The sequence below is a fragment of the Uloborus diversus genome, unplaced genomic scaffold, assembly GCF_026930045.1.
Source record: "Uloborus diversus isolate 005 unplaced genomic scaffold, Udiv.v.3.1 scaffold_111, whole genome shotgun sequence".
Lineage (NCBI taxonomy): Eukaryota > Metazoa > Arthropoda > Arachnida > Araneae > Uloboridae > Uloborus > Uloborus diversus.
The window spans coordinates 26,594-43,461 of NW_026557777.1; the positions used below are offsets into that span (position 1 = coordinate 26,594).

Here is a 16,868-nt window from a genome sequence, read left to right on the forward strand (position 1 = left end):
TGACCAACGCTTCCGTAGTGACGATGAAGTTAAAGAAGAGGTTTAAAAGTTTCCTCAGCGGTTAGGCGGAGGAGTTCTATGATATTGGGATATAGAAATTGGAGCACCCTCTACAAAAATGTATAGAAAAAGATAGCGATTATGCAGAAAAATAGAAGAAAGTTTCATCTTTCAACGATGTAAATTTCTATTAGAATAAAAATTTTTGTCTATTTGTAAAATTGATGGGAACCTTATTTTTGGATCTACCCTCGTATTGTCATTCATAATCCTTATTTCCCAAAAAACTAAAATTGTTATTATTTTTATAAGTTTTTAAAAATAACCAGATGTTTTTCGAGTGAATCTAGTTCATAACAAGAAGTTATAGATTCAAAGAATAAGTTTAAGAGATAAATAGAGAGTATCAAATATATCAAAAGCAAATAATTACCAAAGTATGTTTAAAAAGTCTACACCTACTTCCGATCAAATTGACGAAATCTAATGAATTTTGTTGATACATCTGCTTATTTACGAGTAAATTTTCAGCAAAATTTAATGAAGTTACAAGGCTGACCGTTAAAATAGAAAATTTTAACTTACTCTCCTTTTCGTTTTGGATGCTACTATTTGAGGAATTTTCTCCCATATTTCTTTTGTTGCAGTTAGTCCATGAAGGAAAATGATTGGTGACAGTTGGGTATCTGTTCCATTTTCTGGCTCAGCAATATAATGGGCTAGTTTTATCGGAGTGTAACTAAAATAAAGAAACCAAATTATTGATTAAGTCCTGCGTTTCCCAAAGTGTATTCCGCGGGACCTTTGGGTTCCGAAGAAGTATAAAAAGGGTTCCACTGCAAGTTAACCGTTGCATAAATTTGTTCTCCACTAGTTTCAAAAAAAAAAAAAAAAAGAAATAACCAGTATCGAGGATCTAAAATGTCGCTCTAATTGAAGTAAATAGGCGTCATAGTGTTTTGCATAACCATGCCAGCATAATCAAGTAAATACTATCTGACTTGAGGAAAGTTCTTAGTAAAGCTTCAGAAACTTTTTTTTTGTCAAATCTCGTTTTTTTGCTGTCAAGACTATTTAGCAAGATTTATGAAGACATGGGTAAGCAGTACAAATCACTACTTTTTCCACATGACGTTCTCTGGCTATCCAAAACAAAAGTTTTTAGAAGGTTGTATGAACTTCCAGATGAAATAAGGGTTTTTCAACTGGAACAAAAGGCATCAATATTTTCATCTGTTATCAATGTTTTTCATGAGGAACGGCAGTTGATAAATATTTTGCTGATATTTTTGGTGAACTGAACGAAGTGACTATTTTTACACAAAGGGAAACAGTAACCACATTTATTGTGAGAGACAAAACAACATAGTTAAAAGGAACGCTAAAATTTTGTGTTCCCTGCTTAAAGAGAACAACGTAGAATTATTTGATCTCTTAAGGATATTTCTGCCGGAAACAATCTCTATGAAGAAAAGGCAGTGCAACTGCAGTCGACTCTCGATAACTCGAAGCATTACGACATGAACATTCCTTTCTCACGAATTTTTCATTCGGTTCTAAAATAATTTAGTGTTTTCAAAACAAAGTTTTCTCTATATCTCGAACGTACTCTTTTTATGTCGAAGCTTTACGAGAATTTGGTTTCCATTTTATGCATAAAAATGCAGTCAAAAAAAAAAAAAAAAGTTTTTTTTTTCTCCTTTAACACATTGCTTTGTTTATCAGCTTATGATGATGGGGATAACTCATTTACAATAGTGTTCCTTTCTGTGTAGTGTTGCGCGATTACGTGAGAAGCAGCTGATTGGGCTACTTTTTGCGGTGGCCAACAATTTAATTTTTTATTACTAATAATCTTTGTAAGACTTAAAATTTTGTCAAAAACTGAAAAAAGTAGCCTTTATTTTTTGGATGACTCATATAATCTGCTTTTAAGATGAAAAGACATTTTGGAAGCAATATGAACTGAAATCAAGAGATAAGAAATTGGGCCTTCGATATATAAAAACTTAATACTTAATGACGGTTTAAGATGCACTAAGACAATGTAAGCAGTCAAAAATAACTTCCTTTTTCGAAGTATCTTAATAAAATGTATTATCTGTAAAGATACTTTTGTGTGGTACTAACAATTAATTTTATCCAAACTATAGTTGTTGAACACATGAAAATAAAATATCAATTATATTCTTGAGAAGGTTGATGGGAAAGGAACTTCCAATTACTCGAAAGTTTCAACAAGTCTTTTAGAACTTCGAGTACTCCTGAATTGATTTTGTTTTGTGATATTATAAAAACAATTACTGTTCATTTGAGAAACCTATGATCCATTCCGAGTATGAATCAAATTGCACTTCAGAATTCATCTGCTTTAAACCAATTTTCTGATTCAGATTCACTCAATAAATTTTTGTTTCATGTTGAAAATGAATACCGCTATTGGGTAACAAAACTGTAGCTGAAAACTTCTTCGGCTCGTAACAACTTATCAATGCAAAACAAGCTTTCCAGTCTATGCGCACCCGAAAATCAAATTTAGTTCTTGGACGCTGCTCCTACTGTACGTACTCAACATTCCGACAGAAAGCAAACATGTAATAGCTATTATCGCTTTTACAATGAATTAATTTCATTCTTCATATTAATGTACTTTGTTGCAGGGACAGTGCAACAAAGTGGGGAAAGTTATGTTTTCATAAACAGGTCTTATTTCAAATTGAAGGTAGTACTTTTTATTCATGCTGCCTCATAATGTTTTAAATGGTTACTTTCGATACATAGTAAAATAATATGCTGCGGATACGAGCTGAGCTCAGTAAAGCACTGAGTTCGTGGCTAAAGGGTCACGGATTCTATTCTGATACTGTTCGAAGATCCACCATGCGCGCTAATTTGACAAGTGCACCTTCAATTAGTTGTGGTCGAAATCTTCCAAAGATCCATATCCAAATAAATACCTCTGTGGAAAGTGGACTGGTGTTGCTTAGTCCCTGTTCAGTATTTAAAAAAAAAGCTGTCTTTAGGGTCCCTTAAAAACTGATGAAACTACCTCTGTGAAAGGTACGGAGGACCAGTGGCAGATTTATACACTGTAAAAACGATTCAGAAGCGTTCCTGGAAAATAACAGGCAGCTGATGTGCCCAATTTCAACCAATAACATATCTTGCAAAAAACAGGAACGTTTACCGATAAAAGTCAGTAACCTTTCTGAAATATTTCAAAACCTCTCCTGTTAAAGACAGTCGTGAACCTCCTAAAAATATAAATTATTTGATTAGAACGTCCTTCATTTGCTAAGGAAGCATTGGAGCAACCGTGGCCAAAGCTACACGAAAATTGCTAGCAAGAACCAAGCATATTCCTTGCCTCGCAAGACTGCAGCTATCCAGTGACATATTTGCCCCCATTGGGAACTTAGTCAATCTGGACGGGCCGTAGTCAGGTTAAAGCCTATACATTTAATAAACACACTCAGTCAATCTTTAAACTGGTAGCAAAAAATATCTTTCACACCAGTGAAAAGTCTGCGTCCGTGCATCTTTTAGCAATTCAGGAAACTTTTTTGCGAAAATACTTGATTTTACGGATAAATAGGTGAAAACCTCTGGAATGCCGAAAGGTTCCACGGAAATAACCAGTAACGTTTCGGAATTTTTTTACAGTGTAGGTTTGTAGGGTGAGGGTCGATAAATGCATATTTGGGGCCCCTATATGTCTACCACAGAACTGTATAAAACATTTATCATGAACATTTTTTATTCCCTTCAGAGTCCTTATGATCATGGGAAACGTTTGCAATATTAGTCATGCTTGATGACAAAAGCATTCAAAGTCCTTCTCTTGAGCAATAGGAAATGTTTCATTTAAAGTCCCTAGTATTTTAGTCTTTATTTGAATTTTTGTATTATTTTTCGAGATATAGAAGTAATAAATGCTTGACGAGAAAATCATTCTGTTGTGCCACCCCTTTGAAATGATTGGTGGCAAAAATTTATCTGCACCACCTCTACCATTCAGGTACATATGTGTACCAATTTTTATGCGAATCCTTGCGTTATTGTTTGACAGATAGCAGTCATGCTAAAGGTGGAAATCGTTTGATTGGGTCAACCTCTGAAGAGATTGGTGCCAAAATTAATCAACACCAGCTCACATGAAGATGCACATGTATACCAAGTTTCATTCAATTCCATGTGCTACGTTTTGAGTTAGATCGCCCTCAAGAAATCGGTCAAATACATGCGAAACACAAACAGATAATTTCCGAAAATGGTTAGAGTCATAAACACAAATGGGGCTCCTTTAAGTAAAAGCCTATTACTAAGGGTTCCGTGGCCTAAAAAGTCCGGGAGCCGCCGATTTAGTCAATTTGGAAGATATAAGCTGAATGTATGAATCAATTAAATGAATACTGCTTATAATGTTATTGTACTCGTTGCTTGTTAAATTTATTTGAAATTTCATTTGCTCACTAATAACTGTCTGTTAGACAGCGAAAGCAGTACTTGTGTTTGCTTGTATGTGGGAGCTAGTTTATCTTAAGCAATGCTCACGAAAGTTTGAAAAATGTAGTGATACAAAAGCTTTCTCGATCAACTTTTACTTTGCTTAATTACAGCAATACAGTCGAATCCCGACTTATGCGAGGGATGCGTTCCAAGACATCTCGCATAAGTCGAAATTTCGACAAAGTGTTGTGTATGTGATCTTTTTTTATTAACATACCCAAACATTTTAGACATATAAACACCTTTTGAACTGCTTTTGACCATTTTCAACAATATATTACCGCTTCTTACATAAAGAGCAGAATTTTTACCGTATTTTTAAAAAAGTTGCATTATTCAACATAAAATACTGTTATAATGTACAAAATGAATGATCAATGGGATAGAGAGATATAAAAATAACACAGTACGGTACGTACAGTATTTAGTAATAAAAAAGCTCTGCACTGTAAGAGTACTATAGAGTAGATACAATAAGTTACCTTTATAACTTAAAAATTGAGGATGATGATTTACGCTAGGCAATCTGATCGTCATTCTAATATATTTTTAAATACAGTAGCTTTACATTTACTTTCATAACATTTACATCTATGGTAACACCCCTCTGGGACCCCCGGACTTATACGGATTGCCTTCTCTTGACTTTTAATTATACCTGTGAAAGATTCACCTATACCTAATTGTCGGGCTATCTTCGACCCACTTTTTAGTTGTTCAAGCGTATCAAAAATCTTTACCTTTTCTTAAATTGTAAAAAACTTTCATTTTTTGTTACCATCTTCAAACTTAAGACGAAACAGCGTGCCTAGGTGCCACAATATTTCATCACCTTTCATATTTAGAATAAATAAATGAAAAATGCGTACACACTAACAATGCTATGTTTATAGTGCTGTATGTGGGAACTTGCGCAGTCAGTGATGCTGAAAGGATGAAAGTACATTCACGAATTAATGTTTTGTAGTCAATAACAAAGCCGAAACTTAGCATCACGATTCCTTTCCAAATATTTTCGTGTTGAGAGCGAGAAATTCGCTTTAGCTCTAAAATTCTTCCTCTTGAAGAATTCGCGTTATAATCATTTCGCATAAGTCGGATCGCGTTGTAGCGGGAGTCGACTGTACCTTTCTCTCATATCAATCCAACTTGACGAAACGAGAAAATACATTTTAAAATAAACGTTCTTTTTCAAACAATTTCCTGTTATTATGTTTGAAAATCATTTAAGAAAAAACTAATTCAACTCAGATCTTAAAACGTTGTAATTCCAAAATTTTCGAGTAAAACTACACAATTTTAGATCTGCTGTGTAAATGATAAAACGCTACGTTTGCTGATTGTTTTATTTATTAAATTTATAGTTTGTTTAAGTTTTTTTTTTTTTTTTTTTCATGAGAGAACTTTTATTATACCATTATAGTTTTTATCACTATGCCGTCAGAGAAATTGTTTAAGTTTTAAAAATATGATGAAAATGATTTTACAAATGAAAAATGTATGCTCATTGGCATTAAAAAGTTCGTATCAAGTAATGAAGTTTGCTCAATCCAGATCACAAATTATTTGGCAGTTATAAGAAGTGTAATGTGACTTTCTTCGCGAAGAGAGGTTAAAAGATTATACTCATTTATGAAAAATGCGTTTCAAATTTCTACTAAACATTTTTCAATTTAAGAAGTGTAACATGCACGAGCGATGCATGTTAGCAGTCTTCAAAGGGAAAGGGTCATGATGTTGTGATGTGCGCCAGCGTTTATTTTCCTATATCAATGGCGAACATCTATTTAAAGTTCATTTATTAATCTATATTTTGTTTATTATTCTTTTTGTACTAAATGCAGCAAACTTTACTCTTTGTAACAGATTTCATTTCAATCTTAATTATGCATTTAATTTAAATTAGTCGCTGAAAATGGATACTCTTAGTCTCAATATTTTTTCGACAGTGATCCAGTTTTAATGTCAAAAGGTATGATTGAAACTGTATGACAATTTGTAAAAAACTTAAAATTAAGTAACTGTAAAAATGTTATTGATGTTGTGATGTCTATTAAATGTGAATATTTTGTTGTGTCAAAGAGTAAAACTATCCATTAAATTAAACAAATGAAGAAAAGGTAAAGATATATCAAATAAGAGCTAGAGTTAATGGATGAAAATTCATTATAATAGTGTATTTTTTATGAAAAAATTAACGAATCTTAAAAATTTCACAAAATTCAACTTACCTTGCCATGACCCTTTCCCTTTGAAGACTGCTAACAAATCATAAAAAGTATCAAGGAAAAGTGAACACCAGTAAAAAAAAAAAAAAAAAAAAAAAAAAAACCTTGGTTAAAGTTTGCTTTATCTGATAAAATTGTGAGGCAGATAAATAGCTGTTATCACACTTACATGTCAATGTGATTGTCATTGCTGGCTTATCTCAGCTCTTACGATATGCTTCATAAAATGAAAATAGGATTATTATCATATTTTTAAACGTTCTTTTTTGTTTGATTTTTTCATTCTTTTTTAATCTTATTTTCATGAAGCAATAAATTATCGCACTTTAGCCAGGGCTAAGGCAGAACTGCATGCTATATACCGACAGTCCGGTTAGGACATCCAAAGATGGCAGGTTCGTCCTTGTTGCAATCTCTGAATGTCACAACCGAGCTGTCGGTATACTGCAAGGGTTCTCAGACTTTTTCGACTCGCGGCACCCTTTGAAGAATAATTATTTTCTCGAGGCATCCCAGTCCATCTCCTATTATATAACATAATGCACCAAATAAGACCACCCTGAGGTTCATAACCTATTATCTCGCTCATTTATGATTGAGCATGCAAAAGTTGACTCCAATTTTTGCATGCTCATCAGATGACTCATAAAAACTAGAGCCGCTATATAGATAGGCCGACGCATCAGCTTAAGTTTAGCCATTTTGGATCGAATTTTTCATTGTTGCACTGTTAGGGTTACCACAGCAAAGTTTCGGATTTCGCCAAATTTGCCGAAAATAATATTTATTTAAAAAAAAATTCACGTGCCGCTAATAATTGCTCACAGTGAACAATCACCAGACGCGACAACTCGCCAGAAAAGACAATCACTCAAACACGCGCTCCGATCCAAAATGGCTAATCTTAAGCTGATGCTTCGGTTCGTATGTATAGGGGCCTTAATAAAAACTAAGCCAAAAGTTAAATAAGTGAAAATTTAAGTTTTAATTTTGTTTTTTAGCCGTTTTAACAAAGAAAGGCGGTTTAGCCTTATGAGGTGCAAAAAAAAAAGGCTTCAAAAACAATAAATAACTTTTTTTTTACTAGTAACCTACAGTGATCTTTGTCGAAACGAAACTTACGGTAAAATAAGGTTAGGTATTTTTCACATCACTCTTCTGTAATAACTTTTGTTAACTGGTTTCTGTTTGTACTGCCTGGTAATTAGAAACTGCTTGTTGATAACACATTATCACTAGTTAATGTTTCTGATGATGATGAAGTCACGATCTAACAAATTTTTACTACGCTACATCAAAGAAGGGTCGACCTTATCGGTGCACATAACCTTATTTTCCACACCGACCTTTAAATGATACCATGGACATTTCGCGGCACCCCTCGTCTCTTCCTACGGCATCCCAAGGTGCCGCAGCAACCACTTTGGTATACTGCACATTTTCATGGTATATTCTATTCCCTTATTTATTATTCGAACTTTTCTGCTCTATCCGCTCGTCATAATTTTGTTATGAAATCACTGATTTTCGGTCATGTTTGAATCAACAATTAATAAATTAAACTAATTAGTATTTTTTGATTAACGTGTACTGTCCAACCACGGATTGCGTGGAATTTTCAAATGTCCATAGGTAAGACGACTCTATGTGAATAAGGGGGGAAAGTAAAAATTTAATGCGCGTATTCCGCTCATTTGAATGAGATTTTGCTTCTGCAAAAGCTGACATCGGTAAAAAATAATAGATTCGTCCATTTCCGGCTGTAAAACGGATGTTTGTTTTCCATACAATCCGTGGTCAGACAGTAAGCTATACCAATTAAATTAAAGAATATAGAGAGGACAACAAATGTCACATTGATTCGTAACATTTAGATGTCGTATTTACGCGAATGAAAGAGAGACAGAAGAGACATGAGTCAATGGTTTGTATGTATTAAAAAAGTGATGAGAAAGGTGCAGATGAAAAACTAAGTCAGTCAGTTTTTTCAAGGAAACGGAAATAATGATCTCAACTATTGGTTGCTGATGCATACTTTTCGAATAGTCTATCATCTTTTGTACAAAAGTCCCGTAAGTCAGACGAAAGTCATATAGCATGGAGGGAGCGTTGGCTAAAACAAGAAGTTGCCACCACAGAAAAATAAAATGGCTCATTGTTTTAACAGTTTGGCTAAGAGGTAGGACTGGTGCTGTAACTACATGAGAATGTTCAATTTATTTTTGCTTGAAGTTATCTGTGTAAAACATACCATGTTCACATGTTCCCCGCTTCCCCTACATATTTATAAACATTTCTTAATACGTGTTTCAGTGTGTAATAATTTCCTGAAAATAACTTTCAGTGTGAGTGTCCGTCATGTATTCTTCCTTGCAACCGGTCTATTGTGCGTAGGCTTTAGCATTAAATAAATACCAAACCGTAATTGTATAAATATTTATTAAACACTTTTTCTTTACGATGGATAATCATCGTTTCTTATATGGATGAAAAAGTTTTCTTTATTTGACAACGAGAAAAATCGCGAATTCAGGTAATTAGGAAATAAAGCGACGCCAACCATGTGTCATTTTAGATCATACGAGTGCTGCTTTGACTTCCTTTTCAACAGTGTGCCACTGTATATCAGGCATACTTCGTGCAATTGATACTATTTCCTGATTAAAAGCTAAATTCTAGATATAAAATCTAAGAAAGCTTTTATTAACTCTTCAGGACAATCTGTAGTGATGTTATGAGAAGCTCCTTCGATCGGTGTCAATTCGGCGTTAGGGAAATGTTTCTTGATGCGAGGTTCGTTTTCTGCACTGAAAATAAAATAAAGCAAAAAAAGCACTTAGAAGATTTGAAAAATGCATTTCAATTTTGAACATAATATATAATAGAATTTTAGTAGAGTTTTACAAATGAGATGCTTAGTATCAGACCTGACTCAATCCACATTTTAAAATTTTACTGGAGAGCTAAAAATATTTTACTGATTAGATGCTTTTTTTTTTTCAAGGATAAGCGACTTTTAGCCACGGTTTTCGATCCGATTGAGCCATTGAGAAGGAATAAAATGTGCAGAGAGTGAAGCTTTAAGATCTTGAAGCAAGGATCTCAAATCACGTGATATTTTTTAAACAAAAGTATTGGAAGTTTTTTAGTATCTTTCACTCGTTTAACGTAGAAAGTGTCTCTCATTCTTTGTATTTGAACCATATATGACTTGAGATTGTTTACCTCAGCGTTTCCTAAGCCAATGATTGAACTTGCTCCCTCCCAGTTACTAACTCTTGCTCTAAAGATTAAAATGAATGCGCTCCTAATCGCTTTGTAGCGTGATAGTATCTACCAGGAAGTATCAAAATCCGAGTTTTTTTTTTTTTGAAAAATCGTGGACTGATTTGGTTTGGATACTGAACATCTGGAATGATATTTTCTTTACCAGATATTTGCTGTGTTACAAAGCACATTGCGTCATTGTTGCACTATTTATAACTTAACAAAAAAAAAATCGATTTTGTAACATTAGCTGTGCTTTCATTTAGCTCAGTCTAAATTTTGCTTCAATTTTAGTTACAAATGAACATTTCAAGCGTAAATTTGTTCTGGAATACTTACACTGGAAAACATGACGCAGTGCCGTAAATAAAAGAAGTTGGACCAGTGTAAACACCTTCTGGTTCGCTCATCAGTGTTTCAGGTTCCTTAAGAGCTTTAAGAAGTACTTTTAAGTTGTTTCTGTGGCTCCACTGACCATTTTCATTGCACCTGAGAAAACTGTAGGGAGGAAGTTGTGACTTTTTCAATTTCCCTACCTGAAAAGAAACCACATGAAACATTAAAAATAGACACGTTTAGTGGTGACGTCAGGGGTTGCCAGAAACTCGGGGAAGTTTCCAATCATGCCGTTGCTATGCGCGTTGCTAAGGAAGAAACAACATAGGATCTTCGTACGAATAGGGTTAGAGCGATGTTTAATTGATGGTTTCTTGCCAATTAAATGCTTAAATAATTTTTTTAGTGGTTTCAAGTTACATATAAGCCACCTGTAGACATCATTTGACTAATATCGATAGTTTTTACATGTGAATCGGGTTAAAATTCGGCAAAACATAGACTTATGTGGAATACAAGTGTGTTTTCTAGAGTTATACACTCTTCTTATTGTTATTTCTTTTTCTTTGGGTGGAGGGGAACAGCTCCGCCATTTGAGAGGGTCTGGAAAGACATTGCCCCCCTCCCCCGCTTTCGGAAAATTGCTGTATTTCTATAAATTTTGCGCAATTTTTTGTCTTTCGATGCAATATGCATTTACTGTATATGATTTACCCCCCCCCCCCCCCTTTGCAGAAAAATTTGAAATGACGATATGTTTTTTTGAATCCTGTGTAATGTTTTCTAAGAATTTGATTATAATTATTTTCTTCGGGCGGGATTTTTTTTTTTTTTTTTTTTTTTTTTTTTAATGGTATAAGTAATTTTTTGTTTGGGGAAGGAGAATTTTTCAGTTTTCTCGATTGTGATGCTTGTTTGCATTGAAATTATTTTTTTTTCGAATGGGAGGGGGGATGTTAGGTTACATTGTCCTTATTCTAATGCGAGTTTGATTGGGATATTTTAGTTTAAAAGTTTTTCTTCTGCGAGAACACACACGTAATTTAAGTTAAACTCCGATTGAGCTCTATTCCGAATAGGAATAAAAACTAGCTTGAAGAAGTTGATAAAATTCCCATTGAACCTAGAAAAAAACTAATATGTATATCCTTCCCCCCCCCCAAAGAGCAATTACTTAAAATTACGCGCAGCAAGAAGAAATATCCCCTCTCCCCGAAGAAAAAAAGAATTTAATTGAACTATGCATTGCAAATAGTAGAACAAACTGAAATTTTCAATGTATATTTATGTATATTGATACAAAAAATATGTATAACAAGTTGAGTAAAGTAAAAATCCCCCGCCTCGGAATACAAAAAAAAAAAAAAAGATTAAAATACTCGTGACAATTTGAGGAAAACACGCAATTCTCCCTTTCCCCCAAAGAGTCCGAAGGAATGGAGTTTCATTAGAATATGCATTATTACTGGAACAAATGCAGAAAAATTCTCCCCCCCCCCTCCAGGTATCGCTGACTAGGCTGACATGGTCTCTCGTCTTCTAAAGAAAAGAATGCATACCATTTAATTAAAACTACTCCTCTTCCTAAAAAAAAAATAATAATAATTAAATTTCGCTCTAAACTTTAAAAGAAAAATCTCACCCCTCCCCCCCCCAAGTCATGATATTTCAAATTTCCTAGAAGGGTACGTGCAAAAAGGAAAAAGTCAATGTACGAGTATGTTGCGTCGAAAAACAGCAAAAATTACGCCAAATTTATAGAAATACAGTTATTTTCCAAAAGACATGAGAGGGGCAATACCTCTCTTGACCCTCTCAAATGTCGGACCTGTCCCCCTCTCCCCCAACGAAAAAGAAATAACAATAAGAAGAGTGTATAACTCTAGAAAACACACTTGTATTCCACATAATTCTATGTTTTGCCGAATTTTAACCCGATTCACATGTAAAAATTATCGATACTCGTCAAATGATGTCTACAGGTGACTTATATGTAACTTGAAACCACTAAAAAAATTATTTAGACCATTTAATTGCCAAAAAACTATCAATTAAACATCGCTCTAACCCTATTCCTACGAAGATCCTATGCTGATTCTCCCTTAGCAACGCGCATAGCAACGGCATGATTGGAAACTTCCCCGTGTTTCTGCAACCCCTGACGTCACACTAAACGTGTCTATAATATTAACAAATATAATATTTATAATTTATATTATGTCAATTTTATGCTATCTCAGCTATGAACTCATTGCGGTCATGTACTACAGGAATTATGGTCATGATGAGCAACCTTGATCAGAAGTTTTGGGACCATCATACGTACACATTTTCATAAAGTACACTCAAAAGTGTTTTTGTGCGATCTTTTTTAGTACGATTTTTTTGAGCGGTATATCAATATTTAAATGAATATTTTCAAACATCTCAACAATTTGAACAAAAAATAAGAAGGAATTAAGATGAACATACTCTGGCTTGACGCACTTTGACGGATTAATCCGAGAGATACTTTTAGCCAACCAGAAACAGCGACGAACGTCTAGCAGCCAAACCCCAACCAGAATGAAGAGAGCTCAAGTTTCAGCCAACCAGAAACAAGGATGAATGTTCATCGGCCAATCCTGGCCCAAAACGAAGAGAGAGCTAGCTTTTCCGCCTCAGAGGCGGTCGAAACGGTTGGGGAAACCACATCAATACTCAGACCACAGCACAACATCCCAGAATCGCACAACATTATAATTTGCTTAATTTCGTGGTCAAATTTAAATATTAAATAACCAAGCCGTCAGGGACATAGTTAGGGGGAGGGGGGTCCGTGGGGTCCAGATCCCCCCTTCTGAGATGTCACTGTCCCTCTTCACTTACATAAACAGAATTTTCCAAAAAAAAAAAAATAATAATATAATAATAATAATAATATAAAAATAATAATATAATAATAATAATATAAAAATAATAATATAATAATAATAATATAATAATAATAAATCTTTTGTCCTAAATGTTTTCATTAATCGACAACTTTCTCAATTTCAGTCAATTCCTGAACAGTAGAACCTCTGGGAGTGTTAGGGGGGAGGCGGCGACAGAAGTTTTTAACTATTGGAAGACGTCGCAGACCTGCCGAAAAGGAGACATCGTCCTAGTCCCCTACATTTGTTTAAATTTAAGTTTTGAATTTACTAGGAACATTTTGCACAGAAGTTGTTTTGAATCGGCATAGTGAACAGAACTACGGATTTGATTTAGTTTATTTGTCTGCAGAGGGGTAAAGACTATACATAAAAATACAATGTATATACAATGTCTTCGTAAGTGTATTTAGACTCATGCATTCATTTTCCTAAGTTCTAAACTTAATAGTTCCTTTTATCACCCTTAAACGACCCTGCATGCGAAATTCTTTAAATAAAAAATGTAGAAGAAAAATGCTTAATATCTTTGATGGCCTCATAAATAGTATTTATAAACAAATTATCATTCAAATTTTCTTCAAAATTTTGACATAGAAATTTTTTTGTTTAACTTAATTCATCGTAAATACCATAACTGATCCTTAGATATCTATTTTAGCAAAACATCACAAGAAAATACTAAACGATACTTTTCTATGTCTTTTAGTTGTTTGAACAGCTTTAATAATGTTTTCCTAAGCTTTTATATGAAAATACTATAAAAAAATGAAGATTAGAAGTATCATTCCATTTATCGTTGAATGAATTCTAAAAATTTAAATGAATAAAGAAACTTTTTGAGCTTCTCTTTAACGGGTCTTGGCGATATTTTCATACATACAAGCATTAAATTTTGTCCAAAATCCAATTCGAAACTATCAGGGGTGAGGAATTGTAGAGCATTTATAGAGTTAGACAGTTGATAATGTAGTTAAAATAAAAATGAGCGGTTTTTTTAAAGCAAATCTATTGCAAATTTTTAATCACCATACTTTATTACTATATCATTAATTAACTAAGGATAATATCATTATATATAAGGATTTCTCATTAATTAAATAAGGATAACTGGAAAAATGTCTGTGGGTCTGCCTTTCTCCCCCTCCCCTAAAAACTTTTGAGTGAATAGTCCGATTCGAACAAATTTTTTTTTTTTGTTCGACAGATCTTCGGGAGGACACCTCATTCCTGTATTTCACGTTTCGATTTGAACAAGTTTTCGTTCAATTTTGAACAGTTCAAAAAACTTAACATCAGTGCCTACAGGGAAATTCAAGGCAATCCCAAACTAATAGGCAAATTTGCTTCAGAAAACTTTGTTGGAAAAAGCTTTTGATGAAGAACCATGTATAAAAAATATCTTTTTGATTTGGACAATTTTCTGTTCAATTTTGAGCAGCTCAAATTCCTTAATATTAGCGCCTACGGGAAAACTGGAATAGATTCCGAATTGAAAGGCAGATTTACTTCAAACAAATTTTGTTGGAAATAGCTCTTGACGAACAACTTCCCACTCCGATTCTGAGAGTTTTGGGCACCTGACTCCTACTTCGACTCCTGCGCCCAAAAATTAGTCGGACTCCGACTCCCCGACTTAAACTGTGACTTCGTAGCTTCGGCAAAAATTTATACAAAGGAAAAATGACCCATGGAAATTCGACTCCGACTTCTTTTTTTAAAAGAAAAGTTCGACTCTGACTCCGCAAACATTGGTAGAGACTTTAAGGAAAAATAGACCGATTCCAACTCCGAATCTTAGAATTAAAAATCTTCGGCTCCCGAATCTGACTCTTTTGTCCCAAAATGAGATTGACTCCGACTCCGCAGCCATGGTATCTACTGAGAAATATTATTGCTAATGTGATTTATTTTTTTTTTTCTATCGGAAGTTTTAATTTATGTATTCAGTTTTTGGCGAATAAATTCGGAGTTTATTATGTTTCTACATAAAGATATGCGCAGACGATTTTTTTTTTCGACAAAGAAAATTATTTCTTTAAGTTGATATTTTACTGTTTTTATTTATTTTTGAAAGCACATTAATTTATTTTAAAAATTATTTTTTGGCAACAGGGGAAAAACATACTTTTTTTTTTGATATTTTTATTTTAATGAGATTATTAGTTTTAATTCTTTCCCTTTCTCTTTGAAAGCGGTTAAAGATTTCTTTTTTTTAATGTTTGAAATAATTTGCCATTTTAGCAATTGATGAGAATATTGAGATACTAGGAAGTGAATGTCGATATTGGTATACGGGAAAGTAGGCTCGTCTAGTTCTGAACAGAACTTTCTGTCTTCAGTAGATAGGTAAACACAAATCAAAAGCTCTTTTCAGGAGTGACTATAAATTTTTTTTTAAATATGTACTTTTTGAGAAGAGGAAAATCTTTTTAAATATATGCATAATTGGTTACTCTTCTTTGAAATAACAACTTCAGTCAATAGCTTAAAATATTCTTATTTTTACAAACTAAACGGCATGTTACAATTGAGTCCAAGATTACAGGCAGTATTTCATATTTCATTTAAGTTCTGTTATTATATTCTAAAAATTAAATGGTCATAATTTATTACAGAAATTTAATGCTCGTAAATTCTCAGGGTCACTCTCGCGGTTCAAAAACGAATGAATCATTTGTAGTGCGCAACGTACAGGTATGTATGTTTATTAACATAATTGCATGTTGTCAAGAGCTTAAAGAACAATAAAAAGCTCCCATACAGAAGTGCCCCCTCCTTCCCAAGTTCAATGGCACTAATTCCCCTCTCCCCCCGCAAAAAAAATTCTCAACCCTATTTCCGTTTTTTATTTTCGAACTCTCTTTTTTAAATTCATTTATTTTTTAAAAACATTTTTATTTATTTATTTATTTATTTTTAAATATTATTATTATCATTATTATTTTATTAGAAAAGTTCTGTGTTACACCAATGACACACACACACACAACCACACAAACTAAAAAATAAATAAAACAAAATATAAATAGAATAAAATAAAATAGAATAAATAATTTAAATTAAAAATAAATCAGTAAATAAATTTAAATAAATAAATAAATAAAAATCTTAAACATTCCCCCCAAAATTTAGATGGCGTATCTTGCACCATAAGTACCCCCTGTAGCCACCCCACCTTTGGGCTCCCAAAGCTATATGTTGCGATGTAATGACGCCCCCTCACCCTTCCCCCTATTAACGAAAAACAGCCTCACAGTTTTTGGCAGCTGAGTTAGCAAAACAGCTTAAATCATAGGATCGATGATTCAACAATATTCTTAAAAATTCTTATGATTAGATTCAAAATTAGCCCAACCGTCAATTAAACAGAATACTTACTAAACTTTCTGGAACTATCTTCATGACTTCTGCCATAGACACCAAAAAGAACTGTAAAGCTTCTTTTTCATCAGTACCAGCTGGAATATGCATAGCTATTTCATAACTCTTAGATATAACTGCTTCTATCACTCCAAGTAATTCTTTATCAACGTGTCCCACAATCATGTCTTCCACTATCAAAGCTTCAATTCTCTGGGGCTACAAAATGAAGCAAAATATCATTTCAGGA

General features: G+C 33.5%; 1 protein-coding gene across 1 annotated transcript in view; it reads right to left on the minus strand.

Moving 5' to 3' along the window:
• The window catches only part of LOC129232232 (uncharacterized), a 46,744-nt gene that overhangs the window by 17,986 nt on the left and 11,890 nt on the right, over window positions 1-16,868 (minus strand). Inside the window, exons 4-8 of the mRNA XM_054866446.1 lie at window positions 16,637-16,837; window positions 10,344-10,540; window positions 9,407-9,544; window positions 6,741-6,767; window positions 586-739 (exon numbers count right to left, since the gene is read on the minus strand). Of these exons, the coding sequence (XP_054722421.1) occupies window positions 586-739; window positions 6,741-6,767; window positions 9,407-9,544; window positions 10,344-10,540; window positions 16,637-16,837 (717 nt within the window). The remainder of the gene's footprint in view (window positions 1-585; window positions 740-6,740; window positions 6,768-9,406; window positions 9,545-10,343; window positions 10,541-16,636; window positions 16,838-16,868) is intronic.